The sequence below is a fragment of the Chrysochloris asiatica genome, unplaced genomic scaffold, assembly GCF_000296735.1.
Source record: "Chrysochloris asiatica unplaced genomic scaffold, ChrAsi1.0 scaffold00131, whole genome shotgun sequence".
In the NCBI taxonomy this organism is placed as follows: domain Eukaryota; kingdom Metazoa; phylum Chordata; class Mammalia; order Afrosoricida; family Chrysochloridae; genus Chrysochloris; species Chrysochloris asiatica.
The window spans coordinates 8,452,282-8,472,753 of NW_006408649.1; the positions used below are offsets into that span (position 1 = coordinate 8,452,282).

Below are 20,472 nucleotides of genomic sequence, written 5' to 3' on the forward strand. Positions count from 1 at the left end.
AAGAAGAATGAAGTCCTTGACAACTTCAATCTGTTCTTCATTGATAAGAATGTTGTGTATTTGTCCAGTGGTGAGGATTTTTGTTTTCTTGACATTGAGATGCAATTCATACCGAAGGCTGTGCTCTTTGATCTTCATCAGTAAATATTTTCAGTCCTCTTCACTTACAGCAAGCAAGGTTGTATCATCTGCATATTTCAGGTTGATAATGAGTCTTCCTCAGTTTGGCCTTCATCTTTGGTTTCTGAGAGATGTTTTGTGGGTGCCTTGGAGTTGATTGTAAGTCATGGTGCTCTTGTGTGACATAGTAGAGCTGCCTCATAGGGTATCTGTCCTTGACTAATCTGTACAGGAGCAGATTGCCAAGTGCTTTTCCTGATGGAGCCACAGGTGGGTTCAGACTTTACAGTTAACAGCTCTTGAAGCCACTGTGTCAGCTCATCTTATTGAGGGTCTTTCTCTTTTCTCAAACATTCCACGTCATCAAGCATGGTGTCCTTCAGGACTGATCATTTCTGGTAACGTGTCCACGGTATATGAGATGAAGGTTCACTGTCCTTGTTTCTGAGGAGCATTCTGGCTGAAGACAAATTTATTTGGTCATTATTTGCCAACACCTTAATTTAAAGGGATCCAATTCTTCTTTGGTCTTCCTTATTCCTTGTCTGGCTGAAATATAGCACATGTAATTTCTTGAGCCATCAAGGTGCTTTCTAAACAGGAACCTTGGTGGGTGCCTTGGTTAAAGTGCTCAACTGCTAGCCAGAAGGTCTTTGATTTGAACCCACCAGCTACTCTGTGGGAGAAAGACAAAGCTGGCTGCCTCAGTAAAGATTACAGCCTTAGAAACTTGAATGGTCCAGTTTGACTTTGTGCTGTACTGCAACCAAGTAGAGATCAACTCCATGATAATGAGGGTTTTTGCTTTTGTTTTCTAAAACAGCCAGGCAACACTTAAAGCTAATACAAGTGAGTGGGAGCTTCAGAAACCACACCTGATTAGCTAACCTCTGGAAGGGAGGGGGCCATGAGGTAATTTTATGCATATGCAATGAGAGCCAAGGCATGACTATTCAATGAAACCAGTAAAAGGCCCTGAGCACTGAAATGGTTGGGTTGCCTGGATTGTCAAAGGCATGTACTTTATCCAGAGGGTGGTATCTCCCTAGGGTGCCCTGTGAGTCTCTTTGTAATAAATAGATAATTTTAATTATAGTTATTCCCCATGAATTCTACAGAACCATTCCACTGGGACAATGAAACTCAGCAGTCTGAAGGACCTTGTGTGTTCTGACCAGCTTAGAGTGGGTGGTGTCAGAGAAGGGCTGCATAGGCAGCTACTCTGGATAAAAGTTTAAAGGGCATGGAGATCCCCCTGAGTCTGTAGCTGGCACTCCTTGACCTGGTGGTCTTGGGATGCCAGAGCTGAGATGACCTGGTCTTGGGCGGCTCGGGATGGGTTAGAGTGCTGGTCAGAGTGGCTGGAGAGGAAGGTATAAGAAGGTGAGGACTGAATCTTGGTGGGAATTGGATTCATGACGATCAGTTTAAGTGTAGAAGTATGCTGTATGTTGTGTGTTTTTAAGAGCTGTCAAGTTGGTTCCAATACTGTTTCCGAGGAGCGGCTAGTGAGTGGGAACTGTCAACTTTGTGGTTAAAACCAACCATGCTACATGAAGCGGCTTTAAAAAGCTTGTGATAAAAATGGAATTTTTGCATGAAATTTTTAAAGCCCCCTCTTGTTTATATTTTCAGCATTCTTATTGCAACTGAGGGAGTGTGTACTTTATCTGATTTTAGTCATTTCATGGGAACCAAATTAAACCAAACCTGTTGCCATGAAGGTCAACTCCACCTCACAAGGACCCTGTAGAACAGACTAGAACTGCCCCATAGAGTTTCCAAGTTTCTCTGTGGAAGCAAACTGCCACATCGTTCTCCTGTGGAGTGACTTGGAGGTTCAGGTTCAAACCACTAATCTTTTGATTAGCATCCAAATGCTGTCATAGAATAAACTGAATCTACAGAGGCGTGGTTGCTACTGTTGTTAAGTGCTGTTGTGACTAAGCAACTTAGTATAGGGTTTTCAAGGAGGTGCCGGTGGATTTGAACTGCTGACTTTGCAGTTCAAACCAACCTTGTGGTCCAGTGCTACACCGCCACAACCCAAAACTCTATATTCCAAGTCGAAGCTGGAATTTTTCTCGTAGTTCTCTGAGCTTGAGAAACGTTCAGCTTGTTCTTTCCCTTTTGGTTTTCTAACTCCAGATCTTTGCACATTTCATCATAATATTTGACTTGTCTTCTCGATCTGCCCTTTGATATTTTCTGTTCAGCTCTTTTGCTTCCTTCATTTCTTCCATTTGCTCTAGAAAGTTTCAGCATCTCTTCTGACATCCATTTTGTTCTTTTGCTTGTTTTTTGTCTTAATGACCTTTTGCTTTTTTCCTATTTGATATTCTTCTTGTCATCCCACAACTTTTCTGGTCTTTGGTCATTAACTCATTAAATCTGTTCTTGAGATGATCTCTAAATTCAGGTGAGAGATGTTCAAGGTCATATTTTGGCTCTCTTGGACTTTTAAATTTTTTCCTCAGTTTCAGCCTAAAATTACATATGAGCTTTTAAATTGATGATCTATTCCACAATCTGTTGCTAGCCTTGTTTTGCTTGATGATACGAAGTTTTTCCATCTGGTGAGGTGTATGTGTATATTCATCCTTTATGTTGTTAAAAAGGGTATTTAAATTATTGATATTGCAAAATTCTATCATGTAATCTCCAGCAGTGTTTTTATCATCAAGGCCATATTTCCCAACGACTGATCATTCCTCTTAAGTTTCCAACCTGTGCATTCCAAATTCCAGTAATTACCTATACATCTTGAGTGCATTTTTTTTATCAATTTCAGACTGAAGAAGTTGATAGAATTCTTCAATTTCATAATTACTGACTTTAGTGGTTGGTGTGTAAATTTGAATAATGTTTGTATTAATGTCTTCTTTGCAGGTATATGGGTAGTATCCTATCACAGACAGCATTATATTTCAACACAGATCTTGTAATGTTCTTATTGATGATGAATGCAAAGCCATTCCTTTTCAATTTGTCATTCCCAGCCTAGAAAATCTTACATGATTGTCAGATTTAAAATATCAAATACCAATCCTTTTCTGCTCATTAATGCCTAGGCTATTGATGTTTATGCATTCCATTTCATTTTTGAAAACATTCAATTTTTATAGATTCATACTTCATACATTCCGTGTTTAAAGTTATTTCTCCTCATTTTGAGTTGTGCCCCATTAGCAAATGAAGGTCCCTGAAGTTTATTCCTTTTGCGCCATTATGGTCAACTTTACCCCAGACTTACTATGAATGCCTTCCAACCTGAGGAGTCATCTTTCGGCACTATATCTGCCAATATTCTGATGCTTTTCAGCATGTTTCAATATTCCGTATTCTAGTGCTGACAGTGTTCCACTGCTGTTCATAAGCTTTTCAGTGACTAAATGCTTGGAAATTGTCGGTCTAGTCTGTCTTATTCCTAGTCTATCTAAGTCTGTAAGCATATCTGAAACCTGCCCACCATGGGTGACCGTGTTGGTTTTTAAAAAATCAGCGGCATAGCTTCCAGAATCACAGCAACATGCAAACCACCAAAGTATGACAAACTGTGGACCCCTTTCTAGGAACTCTGATATCATGGGATAAATAGACCTGTAGTTTGCGTAGTGTTATGACTTGAACCGCCCATCAAGGCACAGTGGACTGGATTAGATACTCAACTTCTTATATAGTGTTCCAAACGGATAGCAGTTTGTTTAAACAACTTAATTAAGCAGTGAATTTGTGTGTGTTTTTAAAATTGGGCATCAAAGATTTTAACTGTTGCTTTGTTTTGTTTTTATCTCCTAAAAGGTGTGGCCACTGTCAAAGGTTAACACCAGAATGGAAGAAAGTAGCCACTGCATTAAAAGTAAGTTTCTAAGATGTTCGAATTCCATATATGTTTGCTGGTGGCTGGCTGACTGTGTTGTGTGCTGTGGAGTCACTTCTGACTCATAGCGAACCCTGTATATAGTTTCCAAGGCTGTAAATATTTTAGCAAAAAGCTTCATAATCTGCGAATGCCTGGTAGATTCCAACTGTAGACATTGTGGTTAGCAGCCCAACAGATAACCCACTAAAGCCATCAGGGTTCCTTATTTGTTTACAAGATATATGCAAGCGTATCTATTCATGTATACATCTAATGTGTAATAAGAAGTTAGTTGGGAGTATAGTGGCTCAATAAGAGTAAGCAGTGGACTGTAAATCACAAAGTCAACAGTTCAAGCCACCCAGTTGCTCCTCAGGAGAAAGGAGGCATTTTGTTCCTGCAAAGATTTATAACCTCAGAAACCCTGTACAGAGTCACTATGGATTGGAATCAACTCAACAGCACTTAATACAAAGTTGCTAATCCACATATCGAAGGAGCTCTGGTATTGTAGTGGTTACGAATCAAGCTGCTAATCTCATGGTCAGTAGTTTGAAATTAGCAGCTGTCCCATGGGAGAAAGATGAGGCTTTTTGCTCTAGTAAAGATTTACAGCCTCAGAAACCCATAGGCTCACTATGAGTCGGAACCAACTCCACAGCACATAACAACAACAATCTACATATCAAGGCTCAGAACTCTTCTTCAGTTATCAAAATCATAGAAAGCAGGAGGATTATAGACATTTTGGGTTTTATGTTGTCTGTTTTGTTAATTATGTTAATTAATTATGACAAATGACTCTTTAGTCATCCTCAGTTCTGGAAGTTGCGGAGTTCCTTCCCTGGACTGTTTTGCATTTCACCCATTATTCTGTTTTAAAATGCATTTTTTATTGTTTCCCAAACTAAAACCAAATTAAAACTGTGTTAAACTTAACCTACCCTTGATCATGTTGTATCTGAGGTCACATGAATCACTTGACATGGAATATGCTCTAATTGAGAGCAAAATAAATGATTTCATTAATATTTCTACAGGGTGTTGTAAAAGTTGGTGCAGTTGATGCAGATAAACATCAGTCCTTAGGAGGTCAGTATGGTGTTCAGGGATTTCCTACCATCAAGATTTTTTCTTCCAACAAAAACAGACCTGAAGATTATCAGGGTAAGCACATTTCTTTTCCATTCACTTGGTGAAATTGTCATTTGAGCAGCAGCACATAAAAAAATAGGAAAGAACCTATAATTTGTTAGCTCTGCTACCTTCAAGTTTCTCAGTCTCTTTGCACCTAAACTTATATATAAAATGGTATAGAGCATTCCTAACTCTTCTCAGTTGTTCTGAAGATTAAATAAAATATGTATCATACAAGTAAAGGTTTGGTTAATTACACTCCTTTAGGTGGCCCACACAACCTTAAGCAGTGACAGAAATAGTGTTCCTTGATTCCCTCTTGTCTGTCTCATTTATAATTGTGGTTGTTAAGTGCCGTCGAGTACATAGTGACCCTGTACAGGGTTTCCATGGAGTGGCTGGTGAGCTTGAACCATTAACCTTGTGGTTCAAACCGATTTTGCAGTCCAGTACATTAGCCCACAATGCCACACCAGAACTCCTTTCATTATAATTACTTAGTATTTAATAAAGATCTATAATTTTTTTTTCCTAAATCATCTCTTGATATTTCTGTGGAATGTTTTGCCTTTGAATTGTTATACCTTGTCAACATATAAACCCAAATCACTGACATTTAGTCAATTCTGACTCATAGTGACCCTCCAAAGGGTTTCTAAACAGGAACAGAAAGCCTCATCTTTGTCTCACAGAGCAGCTGGTGGATTTGAACTGCTAAGCTATGCTTAGCAGTCCAGTGTTTATGCTACAGTGTCACGTCTGATATTAAGGTTATTGTTCAAACAGTTTAAAATACATCTGTAATTCTCCCTATTTTGTATATATGTAAATTGTGAGTGTCTGCTGTGTAAGTTACTGAGGTAGATGATTGTATTATGGCTCCAGGCTCCCAAAATTAAACATTATTTCAGTCACACTGTTCTTTTATAGAAAAGCCTTATTTAAGATACCCCAAACAGATCATTCAAGGAGTCCTGGTGTGGTGCTGTGGGTTAATATGCTGGACTGCAAAGTTGGTTTGAACTGCATGGTCGGCAGTTCAAGATCACTAGTTGCTCCTCATAAACCCTATACAGGTCGCTGTGGGTCAGAATCAACTCGACGGCACTTAAGAACAACAAACAGGTCATTATATTAAAGATAAGAATTGCTGAGTTGAGCTAGATCCACACTTGTAAATAAAAATATTGGGTATGATGTATATGGAGTCCTGGTGTGGCCCTGCAGGATAATGCACTGGACCACAAGGTCAGTTTGAATTACAATGTGGAAACCCTATACAGGGTTGCTATGGCTAGGAACAGACTTGACAGCACTTAACAATAACAATGATGTATTTAAAGTTTAAGTAATGGCTAGTTAGATTTTTTTTTTTTTAACGTGATTTTGTCTCATGGGACCCATAAGTGAGTGAACTTAGAGTCTTAACATTCTAATTTTGCTGTATATGAGAAGTACACGTTTGTGGGAGTAGTATTAGCATTACAGTGAAATAGTTTATTATCTATTCTGTGATATCTTGTCTTGTAACCAGCTGATAGGAAAACTTTGGGAAAGTAAAGGGAGTATAGAATATATATTGTATGAATACCAGCCTGTGCTTAACCGCTGGCTTCACTACACTCTTGGCTTTGAAACAAAATTACTTAAGTCTTTCAGGATCTGTTATCTATAAAATGGGGTTGTGAAAACCTATTTTTAGGCCACTAGAAGTTTAACTGAAATCTTACACATAAAACGAGAAATAAACTTGAAAAATACTGCTTGATTTTGTGCATCTCTAAGCTAGGGGTCAAAATACTTGGAGATTTGGCCTTTGTAACTATTGGGTGTTGTTGAGTTAATTCCACTCAAAAACTCCATATGACAGAATAGAATTTCCCCATAGTGTTTTCTTGGCTGAATCCTGGTATGGTGCTCTGGGATGAACTCTTTGGAAACCCTATAAAGGGTCACTATGAGTTAGAACCAACAACAACAACCTTTATAGAAACCATTCGCTAGGTTTTTCTCCTAACAATCACTATAAACCCGGTTTTCATAGTGTAGCGGTTAATCAAGCCCCCACTGATCTGTGATCCTAACAGACGTTGGAACCAGTTCCACCAAGGGCCTCCATGAACTGCTTCTGGATTGAGTTCCCTGAACATAGAGAACACTGAAACCAATAGGAACTCTATCTAGGACTAGGAACTCTGCTGTCTCATCCCTCCCACACCCACCTTGTGAGCTCCTTGACTTGCAGAAATCCCCAGAGGAAACTGTCGAAGAGTTGTTGGGAGAAAACTTCCCTAACATCATAAAAGATGAGAAAAATAAACAAGCTTACAAGAAGCTAGATGAGCCCCAAACAAGATGGATCCCAAAAGAAAATCACCAAGACATGTCATACTCAAACTTTCCAAAACCAAAGACAAGGAAAGAATCCTGAGAGTAACCTTTGGAAAAATGAAAAGTTATATACAAAGGAGACCCAATAAAACTAATCTCTGATTTTTCAACAGAAACCATGCAGGCAAGAAGGTGATGGGGTAACATACAAAAACTGAAAGGGAAAAAAATTGCCAACCAAGAATCGCCCAGAAAAGGCGAAATGCAAAGGCAAAATTCAGACTTGTCCTATTAAACAGAAATTAAAGGAATTTATAATGACTAGATCAATTTTACAAAAAATTCTCAAGGGTTTTCTTTGGACTGAGAAACTGACAACAGCTTGAGATTACCATACGTGACATCACCACCCAGAAGTCAATTCAGATATGGAAGCATTTAAAGTAAAGCAAACCTATAAGACTGAAAATACAAAAAGAAATAGCGTAGATACAGAACTTCAAATGGCAAGGAAGTCAAGTAGATATCAAGATAAAACAGACTTATAAATGTTAAGTGCCATCAACTCAAAGTGACCCTGTATAGTTTTCAAAGAGCTGCCAGTGGGTTTCAATTGCAGACCTTGTGGTTTAAACTGATCTTGTGATCCAGTGCATTATCCTGCGGTGCCACACCAGGACTCTGACTTTTAAATAGGGAGAAAATTTAAGAAGTTATAGCGTAACCTGTAACTTACCCTGAAAATGAATACACCTGCACATCAAAATAAAAAAAGGAAAATCAGAAAGATTTAGTAAACATTAACACAACAAAGATTAAAATGAAAGGAAAATCCACAAACAAAATTGAACTTAGTACAGAAAATTATGTGGAACAGAGAAAACAGCAGCACCACAAGAACACACAGAAAAATGACGGCTGAATGTAAAACTGATGATCTCTTCTGCAAACCTTCACTTAATTCACAATAAAAAGATTTAAAAACAAGGTAACTGGAATTTTTCGAGGAGCCTTTAAAAACCCCATCATAGATTGTTTCTTTTACATCATTAGTCTCAATAGTATTGCCCATTTGGGTTGACTTAATTCACTCAGCAATTGGTCACCGAGGTTCCGCAGTAGAAAGATGAGGCTTTCTATTTCCGTAAAGATTTACAGCCTCGGAAACCCTATACAGGGTTGTTATAAGTCGAAACTGACTCCACTGCACACAGCCATCACATACCAAATGTGTTTAACGATTCTTCTGTTGTTGGACATTTAAGCTGTCTCCATATTGAAGGATCTTGTTTTCCATTCTGTTCTCTCTGTGTCCTGACTGGTACATTGAATCCATTTACAGTCAGTATAATTATGGATAGGCCATCTCATTGTTCAAGATCAAACTGCAACTACATCCACTGTGTCCTCAATGCAGCCATCAGGAAAAGGGAAGTGAAGGATATGTCTCAGAAGTGGCATTCACCCTTCTCCTCACACCCTTTTAGTCAGAAATTAGTCACATGCTTACTATTGGGTGCAAAGAATGCTGGAAACTGTAGAGTGTATTGCAGGCATTCTGCAGTGTTTGGCATGTATACCTTATCCTATTATTAGTTGCCATTGAGTCAATTGCAACTCAAGACAACTATACAAGTGCAGAGTAAAACTGCGCTTTAAACAGTGCACTCTCACATATGTAGAGTTTTGGCATTTTTGCTTTGATTTTTGCATTGTTAGGGAAGAGCTTGATGGTTTATATTCTCTTGTAGATTTCAACAGATTTGTTGATAGTAAAATCTTCACTGTGACTGATTTTTCTGTCTTTCTCAAGACTTTACAAGGTCAGCAGTTCAAAACTACCAGCTGTTCTGCGGGAAAAAGATGAGGCTTTCTGTTCCAGTAAAGATTTACAGCCTCAGAAACCCTGTACAGGGTCTATGAGTCAGAACCGACTCCATGGCACATATCAACATCAACAAACAGAAGAGTAATTAGTTTTCCCAGTGTCAAATGCATATTGGTGATAGTGTGCGCTAATAATACATATGTATTCGATCTGTTGGACCCTCAGGTAAAGCTGACATGCACATGTAAAGGTGTAAGCCTTTACATGTGTCAGTTAAGTGCACATGCAGAAGGCAGGATGAGGACACATCACTCTGTCCTGACAGTCCTTTGTTTTCTTGTAGGCGGCAGAACTGCCGAAGCCATTGTGGATGCTGCTCTCAGTGCTGTGCGGCAGCTTGTGAAGGATCGCCTGGGGGGACGGAGTGGTGGAAAACAGGTAGGACTGCAGCATTTAAATTTTTAATATGTGATCTCTTGAAACTTGATTGTGTGCTTCTGGTACATGATGAAAAAAACTTTTATATTATCTTTTAAATTGGTGAACATTCCATTAAAAGATAATAGAGGTTGGGTCAGCTGGTCCCAGAGAGAGTCAGTCACCCACCCAGCCTGCCCATTTGGCCTCCTGAGTCAACACTGGCAGAGCCCATCATCAGTCCCAGGCCATGGTGTTAGAACTATAGGCCATAAATCAGACCCAACAAAGAGGTTTCTTAGATCCCAGGTGAAGTGGAGAGCTGGGGCTGCAGAACAAGAAAAAGCTCTAGGTAAAGGGACCGAGGATCAGAGGACAGAATAGAAATGAAATTTGGACATTCTTTTATCTTTCTCTAGTAATTGGCTCCAAATCCATAGAAAATTCTACATAAATGAGTAGGGAAAAACAGAGTGAGAAAGACATTCCTGTTCCATGGATTGGAATTCTAGGTAATCTTCTAGAAAATTGTGATACTTAACCATGGTACACATATTCTTGTGAACGAGCATTAAATTCTCTCTATATTGTGTGTGTGAAAGAGAGAGAGAGAGATGGCCCTTCACTCTTTTAGGAAACCAGGAAAACTAGCTTCTTTCTGTAGATCAGAGTTCATCCAAAGAATTCTTTTATTTCAAGTTTAGACATTGAATGACCACTGTTGTCTCTCTTTTAAATCCCTGTGTCTTTTAGCCTAGCCAACAGAAAGCAGTGTAGTAATATTTCTGCTCTTAGATTTAGTACTTGAGAGAATTCTTTGAAAAAAAGAAATGATTTAAATGTTATTTTTTAACTTTTCTGTATGTTAATGACTTTTTGAAAATATAGTAATTGTAGTTCTTTATAACATTCTGGGAGAAAGTGTCAAGTATGCTTGCATCTAAAATAGAACAGTGTTACTAAAGTGTTTATTGAGCCACATTAAAATTTTTCTGAAAAACAGTAGGTGAGTTGCTGTTACTCTAAGGAGAGTTGGTGACAATAAAAATGCAGAGCTCTCAAACTTTTAACTTGGAGAAGCAAAAAAAAAGCCATACTCCAAGGAAGCATTATCAGCTTTCCCAATAGCAGTAGTAATAGCAGCAGTAGCCACTGCCTGGCCAGTACCTGCAAATGGACAACACGCTTGACTATTGACCTGAAACATTTAAGGAAACCAGTAGAGAAGAACTTTACCCAGTGTCACTGTCTCCTTGTGGCCACCTTCCTTCTGACATCACTGAAGCAGAAATGAGGAAACTTTGAACAGTGTGGGAAGATAGGAGAGATGTTCAGTCACAATGATAAGGGCTTTGATTTTAGCTGCTTAGAAGCATGAACTCCAGCAGAGGTTGCCAAAAGTGAAGTTGGACAACACAGCCCTCTGTGGAAAGCAGCTGTATTTTCACTGTCTGTAATAGCGTGCCCCTTACAGTCTTGAAACCTTCTTAAGTACATGTCTTGTGAACTGCTGTTGTGCTGTCGAGTCGGTTCTGACCCATAGTGACCCTGTATAGGGATTCTTGGAGCAGCTGGTGAGAATGAACCGCCTACCTTGCAGTTCCAACCGACTTTGCAGTCCAGTGCATTAACCAACAGTGCCACTGCTAAAGGAGGCCCTTCTGTGTGTTGGACCAAGTAGACAGGACTGTAGTCATTGTGGGTGATCATGGAAGGGCCTCAGGGAAAGGCACTGAAAAGACAGAGAAGGCTCCTTTTTGCTAACCATATTTCCGCAGCCTGGAACAATGGATAACAAAGAGGCTCTTCCAGAGAAGCTGGTTATAAAGAACCAGTAGTTTCACAAGGAACTTGAGTGTGAGTATGCCATGTGTTGGGAGACACTGAAATGGAGAAGCAACAACGGGGCCAAATGACTGCAACATCAAGGAAGCTGGAGATGGAGGCTGCTCACCATGAGCTCCAGGTCATGCCAATGAGGCAGAATTTGGTGAGGCTCCAAGAAGAGCTGGTACGGGGAAAATCTGCAAAAACAAAAGTTGAAAAAGCAAAAATAACTGGAGCTTAGGAGGAGAAGTGCAGGTATCATGTGGAAGAAATACGGCAACATCAATGAGTGAGTCAAGGGAATCTTTTTCTGATGCGACAGAGCAGGAGATATGGATGGACCATATGTCTGACAGATTCTGTGGACATAAAACAACAGAGGAGCTGTGCTCCTGCTCCTATGTCAACGTGTACCCCAGCTTCATCTAAGACCTGCCACTATACTATAAGGCAGATGGAACATTAGGATTGACCCCTCCACTTGAGCATTTTGGCCAAGCTGCTACAGTGGAAAGGATTGGGGCAATTGGTGGAGCCCCTTGTGCATTCAGCTGTACAGCTTCTAAAGCTGGTGTGCTGCAAACAGGTGTTGCTGCTGTATGTACTGCTTTTGACTGATGTTAGATTGTTTACAATGCAAAAATGATATTAAGGAATGCCTCCAATTTGAATAGTTTTTACTTGAAGAAAAATTCTAAAACTTCTTTTAAGGTGTAAAATAGTTTTTAAAGACACACATCCACACATTTGTAATTAAAATACTGTTCTTTGTGGCCATATTGTGACTTTCAATTTTGCTTATACTTAAATGACAGGGCAGAAGTGAAGGTTCAAGTAAGAAAGATGTGATTGAACTGACAGATGACACTTTTGATAAAAATGTCCTTGATAGTGAAGACGTTTGGATGGTTGAGTTTTATGCTCCTTGGTGTGGACATTGCAAAAAGTAAGTGTTTTTAACCAAGTCATCTATCTGTCTTAGCTGGGTTCTTTAGAGAAGCAAAATCAGCGAAGCTTACATATGTTTATGTACTAAAACTTTCAAACCAAACTCATTGCCCGTGAGTGGATTCTGACCCAGCAGTTTCCGAGGCAGTAAATCTTTATGCATGCAGAAAGTCTAATTTTTCTTCTGTGGAGTAGCTGGTGTGTTTGTACTGCTGACCTTGCAGTTTGCAGAGCTCCCTAGATATATATGTAGAGGTTTATGTCAAGGAAATGGTTCACACAGTTATAGAGATGGGCAGGTTCTAAGTCTGTGAGTTAGATGTCAGGTGGGAGGCTTCTTCTGAATCACGTAACTGCAGGGGTTCATGAACTCAAGATTAGCAGGTCAGACAACAAGGTTCTGACAATGCCTAGGATTGGTGAGCAATACAGCATACTGCTGACTCAAGTTCAAAGAACCAGAGGTCAGATGATGAGACATGAAGGGTCCTGACCCAGCAAGAACACATAAAACAAGCTATGCCCAAGAGTCCAGTATATTGGAAACAGGCCACAACCTCCAAGAAGCTTCCTTTCAATTGACTAGCTCATAGCAGATCTCATTTTAGCAGTGATTGCATTATATTAGCTCTCCTGGGGGATTAGATTATCCTGTTTTAACTATCAGACCCCTGAAAATCCTGGCCCAGTCAAGTTGACACAAAACCTTAACTACTACATTATCTTTTAAGTCACGGAACTTTTTGTTTGGTTCATTTTGAAACTGAACTAGGTAATAGATAACTCCCCAGATTGCTTCCAGAAAAAGTGACTCAAGTTACCTATTGAGGTTATTGCCTAGAGTTCCTTCTGTCATACTTGTAAAAATTAACAAGGGGAAAGTATCTAGATTTGGGGAAAGTAATGAAGGATTAGAAAGCAAATGTAAAGAGCAGTGACATTTTTGTAAAGCTCTATACAGAATTGTGTCTAAGAGTGACTTAAATCTGAATTGGACAGAAAGTGATATAAATTTGTTACAGTATATTTGCTGCAAGGTAAAATGCACTTTTAAAATGCAAATCTTTTTCTATAGCCTAGAGCCAGAATGGGCTGCTGCTGCTACTGAGGTAAAAGAGCAAACGAAAGGAAAAGTGAAACTAGCAGCTGTAGATGCTACAGCTAATCAGATGCTAGCCAACCGATACGAGGTGAGTATATTTATAAAACTCATTTCTTTGTAAAATGCACATATATTTTTAATGTTTCCTCATTTGTATTCCTGGCCTCCCTATGAGTAGGAGGGTGAATGTATGAGGTAGGAACTCAGGGCTATTATATTTTTGTTTTTAAATCACACTACTTCTACTGTGTACTTAGTGTAACTCAGTTCGCCTTCTCTTTTACAAGTTTCTCTTCTGCCTTTTGAAAATCCATCCATTTGTTCTGTTAAAAGACTCCCTTATTGACACTACCCTGGGGTATATTTGTTAAATTTCCTATAAGGTAATTTCAGGAACAATAAAGATTGTGTTGTCTTTATTAAATGTTGGTTTTGTACTCTGGTGTTTGTTTGCTTTAATAGATTAGAGGATTTCCTACAATCAAGATTTTTCAGAAAGGCGAGTCTCCTGTGGATTATGATGGTGGTCGGACAAAATCCAACATAGTGTCACGGGCCTTAGATTTGTTTTCTGATAACGCTCCACCTCCTGAGCTGCTGGAGGTAAACACGTAAATCGTATGTAGTAAGGAAAGCTTTCCTGGTCTGACAGTGGGAGATAGTGAAATGATAACTTTCAAATGGGGGGTAGGGTGGGAGTAGGAATCTGATTGTACTATGAGCGAAAATGTATCTGTTATTGTTAGGTTATGTTGAATCGGTTGTGTTGCATAGCAATCCCATGTACAGCAGAACACATTTCACAGTGTTTGGTTGTCCTTTACCATCCTCACAATCATTCCTATGCTTGAGTCCATATTGCAGCCACTGTATCCATCTGTCTCATCTAGGGGCTTCCTCTTTTTCACAGACCCTCTACCAAGCATGATGTGTTTTTCCAGGGTCTAATCTCTCCTGATAACGTGTCCAAAGTATGTGAGATAAAGTCTTGCTATCCTTGCTTCTAAGGAGCATTCTGGTTGTATGTCTTCCAAGACAGATTTGTTAGTTCTTCACACAGTTCATGACATATTTAATATGCTTCCCAATGCCGTAATTTACATGCATTAGTTCTTCATCTGTCTTGTTTATTCATTGTCCAGTTTCTGTTTGCATATGATCAACTAAAAACTCACTGCCGTGAAGTCAACTCTACAGGAGCATTTTTCTCCTGCAGAGTCTTTGGTGGATTTCAACCACTGACCTTGTGGTTAACAATCTAGTGCTTATCCTACAGCACCACCAGAACTTCTTTCACATGCATATGCATCTAAACCCTAGTGATGTAATTGCTTTATAACACTTGGTTGTTGTTGCTGTTAAGTGCCATCAAATCAGTTCATATAGTCCTGCTTCTTGGATTAGTTTGTCAGCATACAAATTGAGCAAGTATGGTGAAAGTATATACAATCCTGATAATATATTTTAAGCTATAGTGTTTATTGTACACTCCTTGGAAACCCTATACAAGGTAGCTATGAGTTGGAATCGGCTCAATGGTACTTAACAACAATTGTGCACATAGACATAAAGTGTTCTGGTGTTTTTACATAGTTTTTTTTTTTTTTTCTCATTTACATGAAAAAATTGTAGATTCTCTTTCTTTTTTTTAAAGCTTTTGTGAATTGAGTAATAGTTTCCATGGGAGAACATCGATTTTTGCACTCAACCTACCATATTTTGTTTCATTGCAATGATTACAATCCCCTCCATGAATCATTGGTTAACAGTATTTGTATCTATTACCTGTTTTTTGTTTTGTTTTGGTTTTTCATATACACAGAAACAGGTAGGAATATATAATTGTTTAAATAGCCAAGAGGGCACATTCTGCAAGCCAGCCTCCAGGCTGCCAGCAGGAGCCTAGAGTCCTCAGCTGCTTTCTCTCTGCCTCCATCTCTGGTGTCGCTGCTTCTCTGGATAGGGTCCCACGTTCTGCTCATGCTCTTCTCTCTTGATGGTCCTAGGGTCCTCTGTTCCTGGATTATAAGATTGACTACTTCCCCCTTTTTGTTGTACAACTTATACCTTCACAGTTGTGGCAATCACAGTTAGTCATGATAACAATTACTCTTGACTCAAAAGAATCCTATCCGCATCTCCTTACACCAGAACCATCTAGACAAAATGAAAGCTGTCCCCGCACACTCTAAATTCCCTCTTGAAAACTTGTAAGCCCATCATCAAGTCTTGCTTTTATAGTCCCCTCCATTTTAGGTAGCCAGTGTCTATGTCAGCCCTGATTACACTGGGGCTAGGCTTGATCCTTGATGTGAAGACTCCTTTCCTCTTGGTAGGTATTTTGAGCTACTACATCCGTAAGTATAGGTCAAGTTCATGAAATTGTAGCAATTTGCTCTTGCTTCCTGTATCAAATGTCTTTATTTTCCTCTAGTCGAGTTCTGATCACCAAGCCATCAAAGCTAGGTCAAATGGATACTATCTGCAAGTATGGGCATTTTTTAGTGCCTCCCCCACTTCATAATAGCTGGTTGCTTTACCCTAAGCTCTAGCCCTCCGTGGCTAGCTCAGTGTCCATGTCTCCCCAAACTTCGGACCAACTAGCCTTTCGTCTTCTCTCTTTTATCTCAAGGTCGACAGAAGTCTATGGAACCTTACTTCCATACTTCATTACTGCCTTTTCCCCACTTCCACTCACCAGTAGACCAGCGTGGTTGCCAGTGAGCTTACATGCCTGCTTATGTGTTCCCTTTGACTTTCTGTCTTGGAGAGGAGCTTGTCCTGAAGGAACTTGATTACTTGTCTTGATGGCTCCCCAGCAAACTAGCTTGCTTGTGCTTATAATAGCCAAACAGCCTACCATATTTTGTTTTTGTTTTCCTGAAGTTCTTTCTTTCAAGAAATATCTTTTGTTCCTGTAGCCACTCCGTGCTGGTAGTAGATTCTGTTTTTATCCCTGTTTTTGCATATGAGGAAACTGAGATATGGAGGGCTTGCTGAAGTGATTTCCTCATTCATGTAAAAGACAAGCAGTTCAAAACTACCAGCCGTTCCGCTGGAGAAAGATGAGACTTTATGCTCCCGTAAAGATTTTATAGCATCAGAAACCCTATTAGGGTCACTATGAGTCGGAACTGACTCTATGGCACATAACCACCACCCCAGTCAGAATTGTGTGTGTGTGTGTGAGAGAGAGAGATTTAAGAGATTATGTATGTGTATTGTAATAGAGCAAAATGAATTGTCCAAATTCATGAGGAATAGGAATCAGGATCAGCACAAAGCTGGTGCCTGTGAGGCAGAACTTGGGTATATCACTACCTTTATAAGTCCCCATTATTTCCGTCACCAGTCATTCCCCCTCATGGCACTCTCTACTTCTCTGTTGTGCTCTCTAACTAGTTGCAGTGGTTTATTGAGGAAGTTTAGTAAGCACCATAAAGTTGGTTCTGACTCATAGTCACCCTGTATAGGGTTTCTGAGGACCAGATGGTGAGTTTGAACAGCTGACCTTGCATTTCAAACTGACCTGCGGTCAAATGCTTATCCTACAAACACCACACTAAGACTCCAATTAGGGAAGTAACAGGCTACAATTCAGGTTCAGGATCAACTTGAAAGTAACAGGAACCACTCCGGATCAGTGTCAGGGAGCACACAGGCAAGATCTGAAAGTGGGTCTGAAGTGGAGAGTGCATCTTCCCTTTTTCAGTGTAGGACATCTTCTGGTCAGGATAGCTCTTAGAGTTAAAAAGGTCATGAAGCAGATAAGCACTAAGACTCTTCCTAGCCAGCACCACTGCCCTTCTCTAGTGACCAACAGATGCAACGTCTCTGGTGGGCAGATGACTTCTGTGCCAGGCAGGTGCCTTTACTGGGCCTCTCAGCTGCTCTCTGCTGTCAGGACGCCCATCAGGTTCTCCATTGTTACATCTTCAGCTAGAAGGAAAAAGTTTTAAATGGGATTATCCTGATGATGTAAGCATCTTTCACAGAGCATTACTATTTCCTTAATGTACATGAGAAGCATTACTTGGCAAAAGCCTATGCCTTTCTTCAGTGAAAATGACAGTGCTAAGTTTTTGGTTGGGTGGTGGTTTGTCATGTACCCTTCAAACAGTACTTGAAATCATTTTTTGTCTTCTGGGTTTCCTTAGATAATTAATGAGGACATTGCCAAGAAGACTTGTGAAGACCATCAGCTCTGTGTTGTGGCTGTGTTGCCCCACATTCTTGATACTGGTAATATGAACAGAAATCCATTTTTCATAGAAATCTTTTCTGTGGCCTAAGTGGATTAATTTTATGGACTGCTTTATTTTTACCATTAAGAAATTTTATTTCTGTAACTCAGGAGCTGCAGGCAGAAATTCTTATTTGGAAGTTCTTCTGAAGTTGGCAGAAAAATACAAAAAGAAAATGTGGGGGTAAGTTAGTAAACTTTATCTCAGTGTCAAAATTGAGTTGTCTTAACATCCAGCAGATTTTGTTTAGGGAGGATATAGAAGAACTGTTCATTGCCACAAAAACAGAATTACTGTGTATTCATTTAAGGTTTGACACTGTAGCCTCTACAAAACTAGAGGAAAATTATATTCACTTTTAAGTTATCAGAAAAGGCCTTCTTAAATCCCAAGAATGTTTAATAAAACTGAAAGATTACTTCATTACAGCTTTGAATGGCTTGATTGTAAACGTTTATAAGACATTTAGGACCATAGTGTACATTTTTCTTATAGAAATCATATTTTAAATGGTGGTTGGGGCCCCAGGCTAACAAGCAAAACCTTAATTAATAATATAGCTGACTTCTAATAGAGCCCTGAAGACTATATGAAGACTGAACGGTGGGTCTTGGCAAATTTTAAAAACAAAGTTCATTTCTTTTTCATTCATCTTGTCCTCTCTATCTGAGAGTTGCTTTTCCGGTGTCTCCACTTGTCCCTCTCACAATGACTTTGTTCCTCCTTCATTTGTGGAACAGATGAATTTGCCTAATAAATATGCCTACAAAATGCACCATTTTAAAATTCGTATTAATTGTAAAATGCTCACCAATAGTTTTTTTGGGCATTTTTGTAGAATTGGGTAATAACATGTCCATAACTATTTTTTTTTTTTTAAGAAATTACTACACATTTTATTATTTTTTTTTAAAAGAAACTATTGTACATTTTGAAGAGTATGCAAAGTAATTCAAATGGTATTGGTGGGATTTCAGGTACCAAAGAAAGGGAAACTGTAATGTTTAGTGGTATGCAGGGGCTGGGCAAACCTGTCTCATAGATAGGCCAAAACTGTCTTAGAGATAGACTACTTCGTTCTGGAGACTTCCAGCAAACAAAAGAGGAACTAATTTCTTAAAAGCACAGCTAGAACACATTTAAACATTCATCCTTTGTTTTGATTTATTCTAAACCTATTTCATTCCACAAAATATTTGAAGTGCAATCTTTTGTTCTTTAATTAAGATTAACTAGATTCTAACTGATTTGAAAGGGATCTTTGCCCTAAAATCCAGTTTGCTTTCTTAGGTGGCTGTGGGCAGAAGCTGGAACCCAGTCTGAACTTGAGAATGCTCTGGGGATTGGAGGATTTGGATACCCTGCAATGGCAGCTATTAATGCCCGCAAGATGAAATTTGCTCTTTTAAAGGGATCTTTCAGTGAACAAGGCATTAATGAGTTTCTCAGGTAATTCTTTGTTTTCTTGTGCTTTAAAATTTTTATTTTATTTTCTTCATCAGGGAGGGTTTTGGTTTTGTCTTGTTTGTTTGGTTCCCTTGTGGTTTTTAATTGGAAGTTAGATTTATATGTTGCTTATTGTTAATCGCTGTCAAGTCGGTTCCAACTCATAGTGAACCCTGTATAGGGTTTCTGAGGAGCAGCTGGATGGTTTGAACTGCAAACCTTATGGTTTGCGGTCCATTGTATGCTACAGTGCCAAATCAGACCTATATACTAGTTTATATAGACCAGACAATAAATGTTATTCTATTCTGCATTTTTGAAATTCGAGAATTTGATAGTTAAAAATTTGACCTTTTAAATCATTTTTCTTTTCCCAGAATAGTCCACATACTGAGTGCTATTTGTATTTCCTACCCTCAGGCCACCTTACCTTCCATGCTGTGCACCTGTTATAGGGTCCCGTGTTACAGAAAGGGGTGCCTTTTCTTGTAAAAATCTCAGACAGGATAGAGGCAGCCTTATCTAACTTATTCTTACCTAAGCATGCTCTGTACTCCTGGCTTTGGGTGATAATGGTTTCTGGTTGTGGGCATATGGCTTTGGAATGTAGTTATATGAAATGAGTGTGTATACTTAAAATGACCCAACAGTGTACCAACAATGTATGTGACAGGTTCTGAGATTCAAAAAGTTGTTTATAGAGATCTTTATTTGTTGCTGTTAAGTTCTACATAGAGTTTCTGAGGAGTAACTGGTGGATTTGAACCACCAGCTTTGCAGTTAGCAGTCTAGTGCTTATACTGCAGTGCCACATCAGGACTGTTAGGGCCCTATATTTATTTACCTCACCCTAAAACCTGATATAATCACCTTTTAGATAAATACAGAACATTGACCGACAGAGTTTTTGTTTTCAGTTTTTACTTATCAGCTGATTTATGAAACTTATTCAGCATACAAAGGTACTGTAGAGGCTCATCAAGAATCGTAAATAGTGGCAATAATGTTTTAAAAGTCTGTACACCACTTCTACCAGCTATATCAGCAGAAGAGTTTGGGGACTATACAGAGTACTTAGTTTTGTCTCCTGTAAGCTGTCCTTGAAGGGGCCCTGGTGGCACATGGCTGCCAACTGAAAGCTTGCTGGTTGGCTCATGGGAGAAAAGATGTGACAGTTGGCTTGCGTAAGGTTTCCAACCTGGGAGCTTTA

General features: G+C 39.2%; 1 protein-coding gene across 1 annotated transcript in view; it reads left to right on the forward strand.

Annotated features, from left to right (window-relative positions):
- Positions 1-20,472, forward strand: part of PDIA6 (protein disulfide isomerase family A, member 6) — a 39,630-nt gene that overhangs the window by 10,955 nt on the left and 8,203 nt on the right. Inside the window, exons 3-11 of the mRNA XM_006869458.1 lie at positions 3,922-3,979; positions 5,023-5,149; positions 9,622-9,716; positions 12,338-12,468; positions 13,546-13,660; positions 14,035-14,175; positions 17,730-17,814; positions 17,927-17,999; positions 19,107-19,265. Of these exons, the coding sequence (XP_006869520.1) occupies positions 3,922-3,979; positions 5,023-5,149; positions 9,622-9,716; positions 12,338-12,468; positions 13,546-13,660; positions 14,035-14,175; positions 17,730-17,814; positions 17,927-17,999; positions 19,107-19,265 (984 nt within the window). The remainder of the gene's footprint in view (positions 1-3,921; positions 3,980-5,022; positions 5,150-9,621; positions 9,717-12,337; positions 12,469-13,545; positions 13,661-14,034; positions 14,176-17,729; positions 17,815-17,926; positions 18,000-19,106; positions 19,266-20,472) is intronic.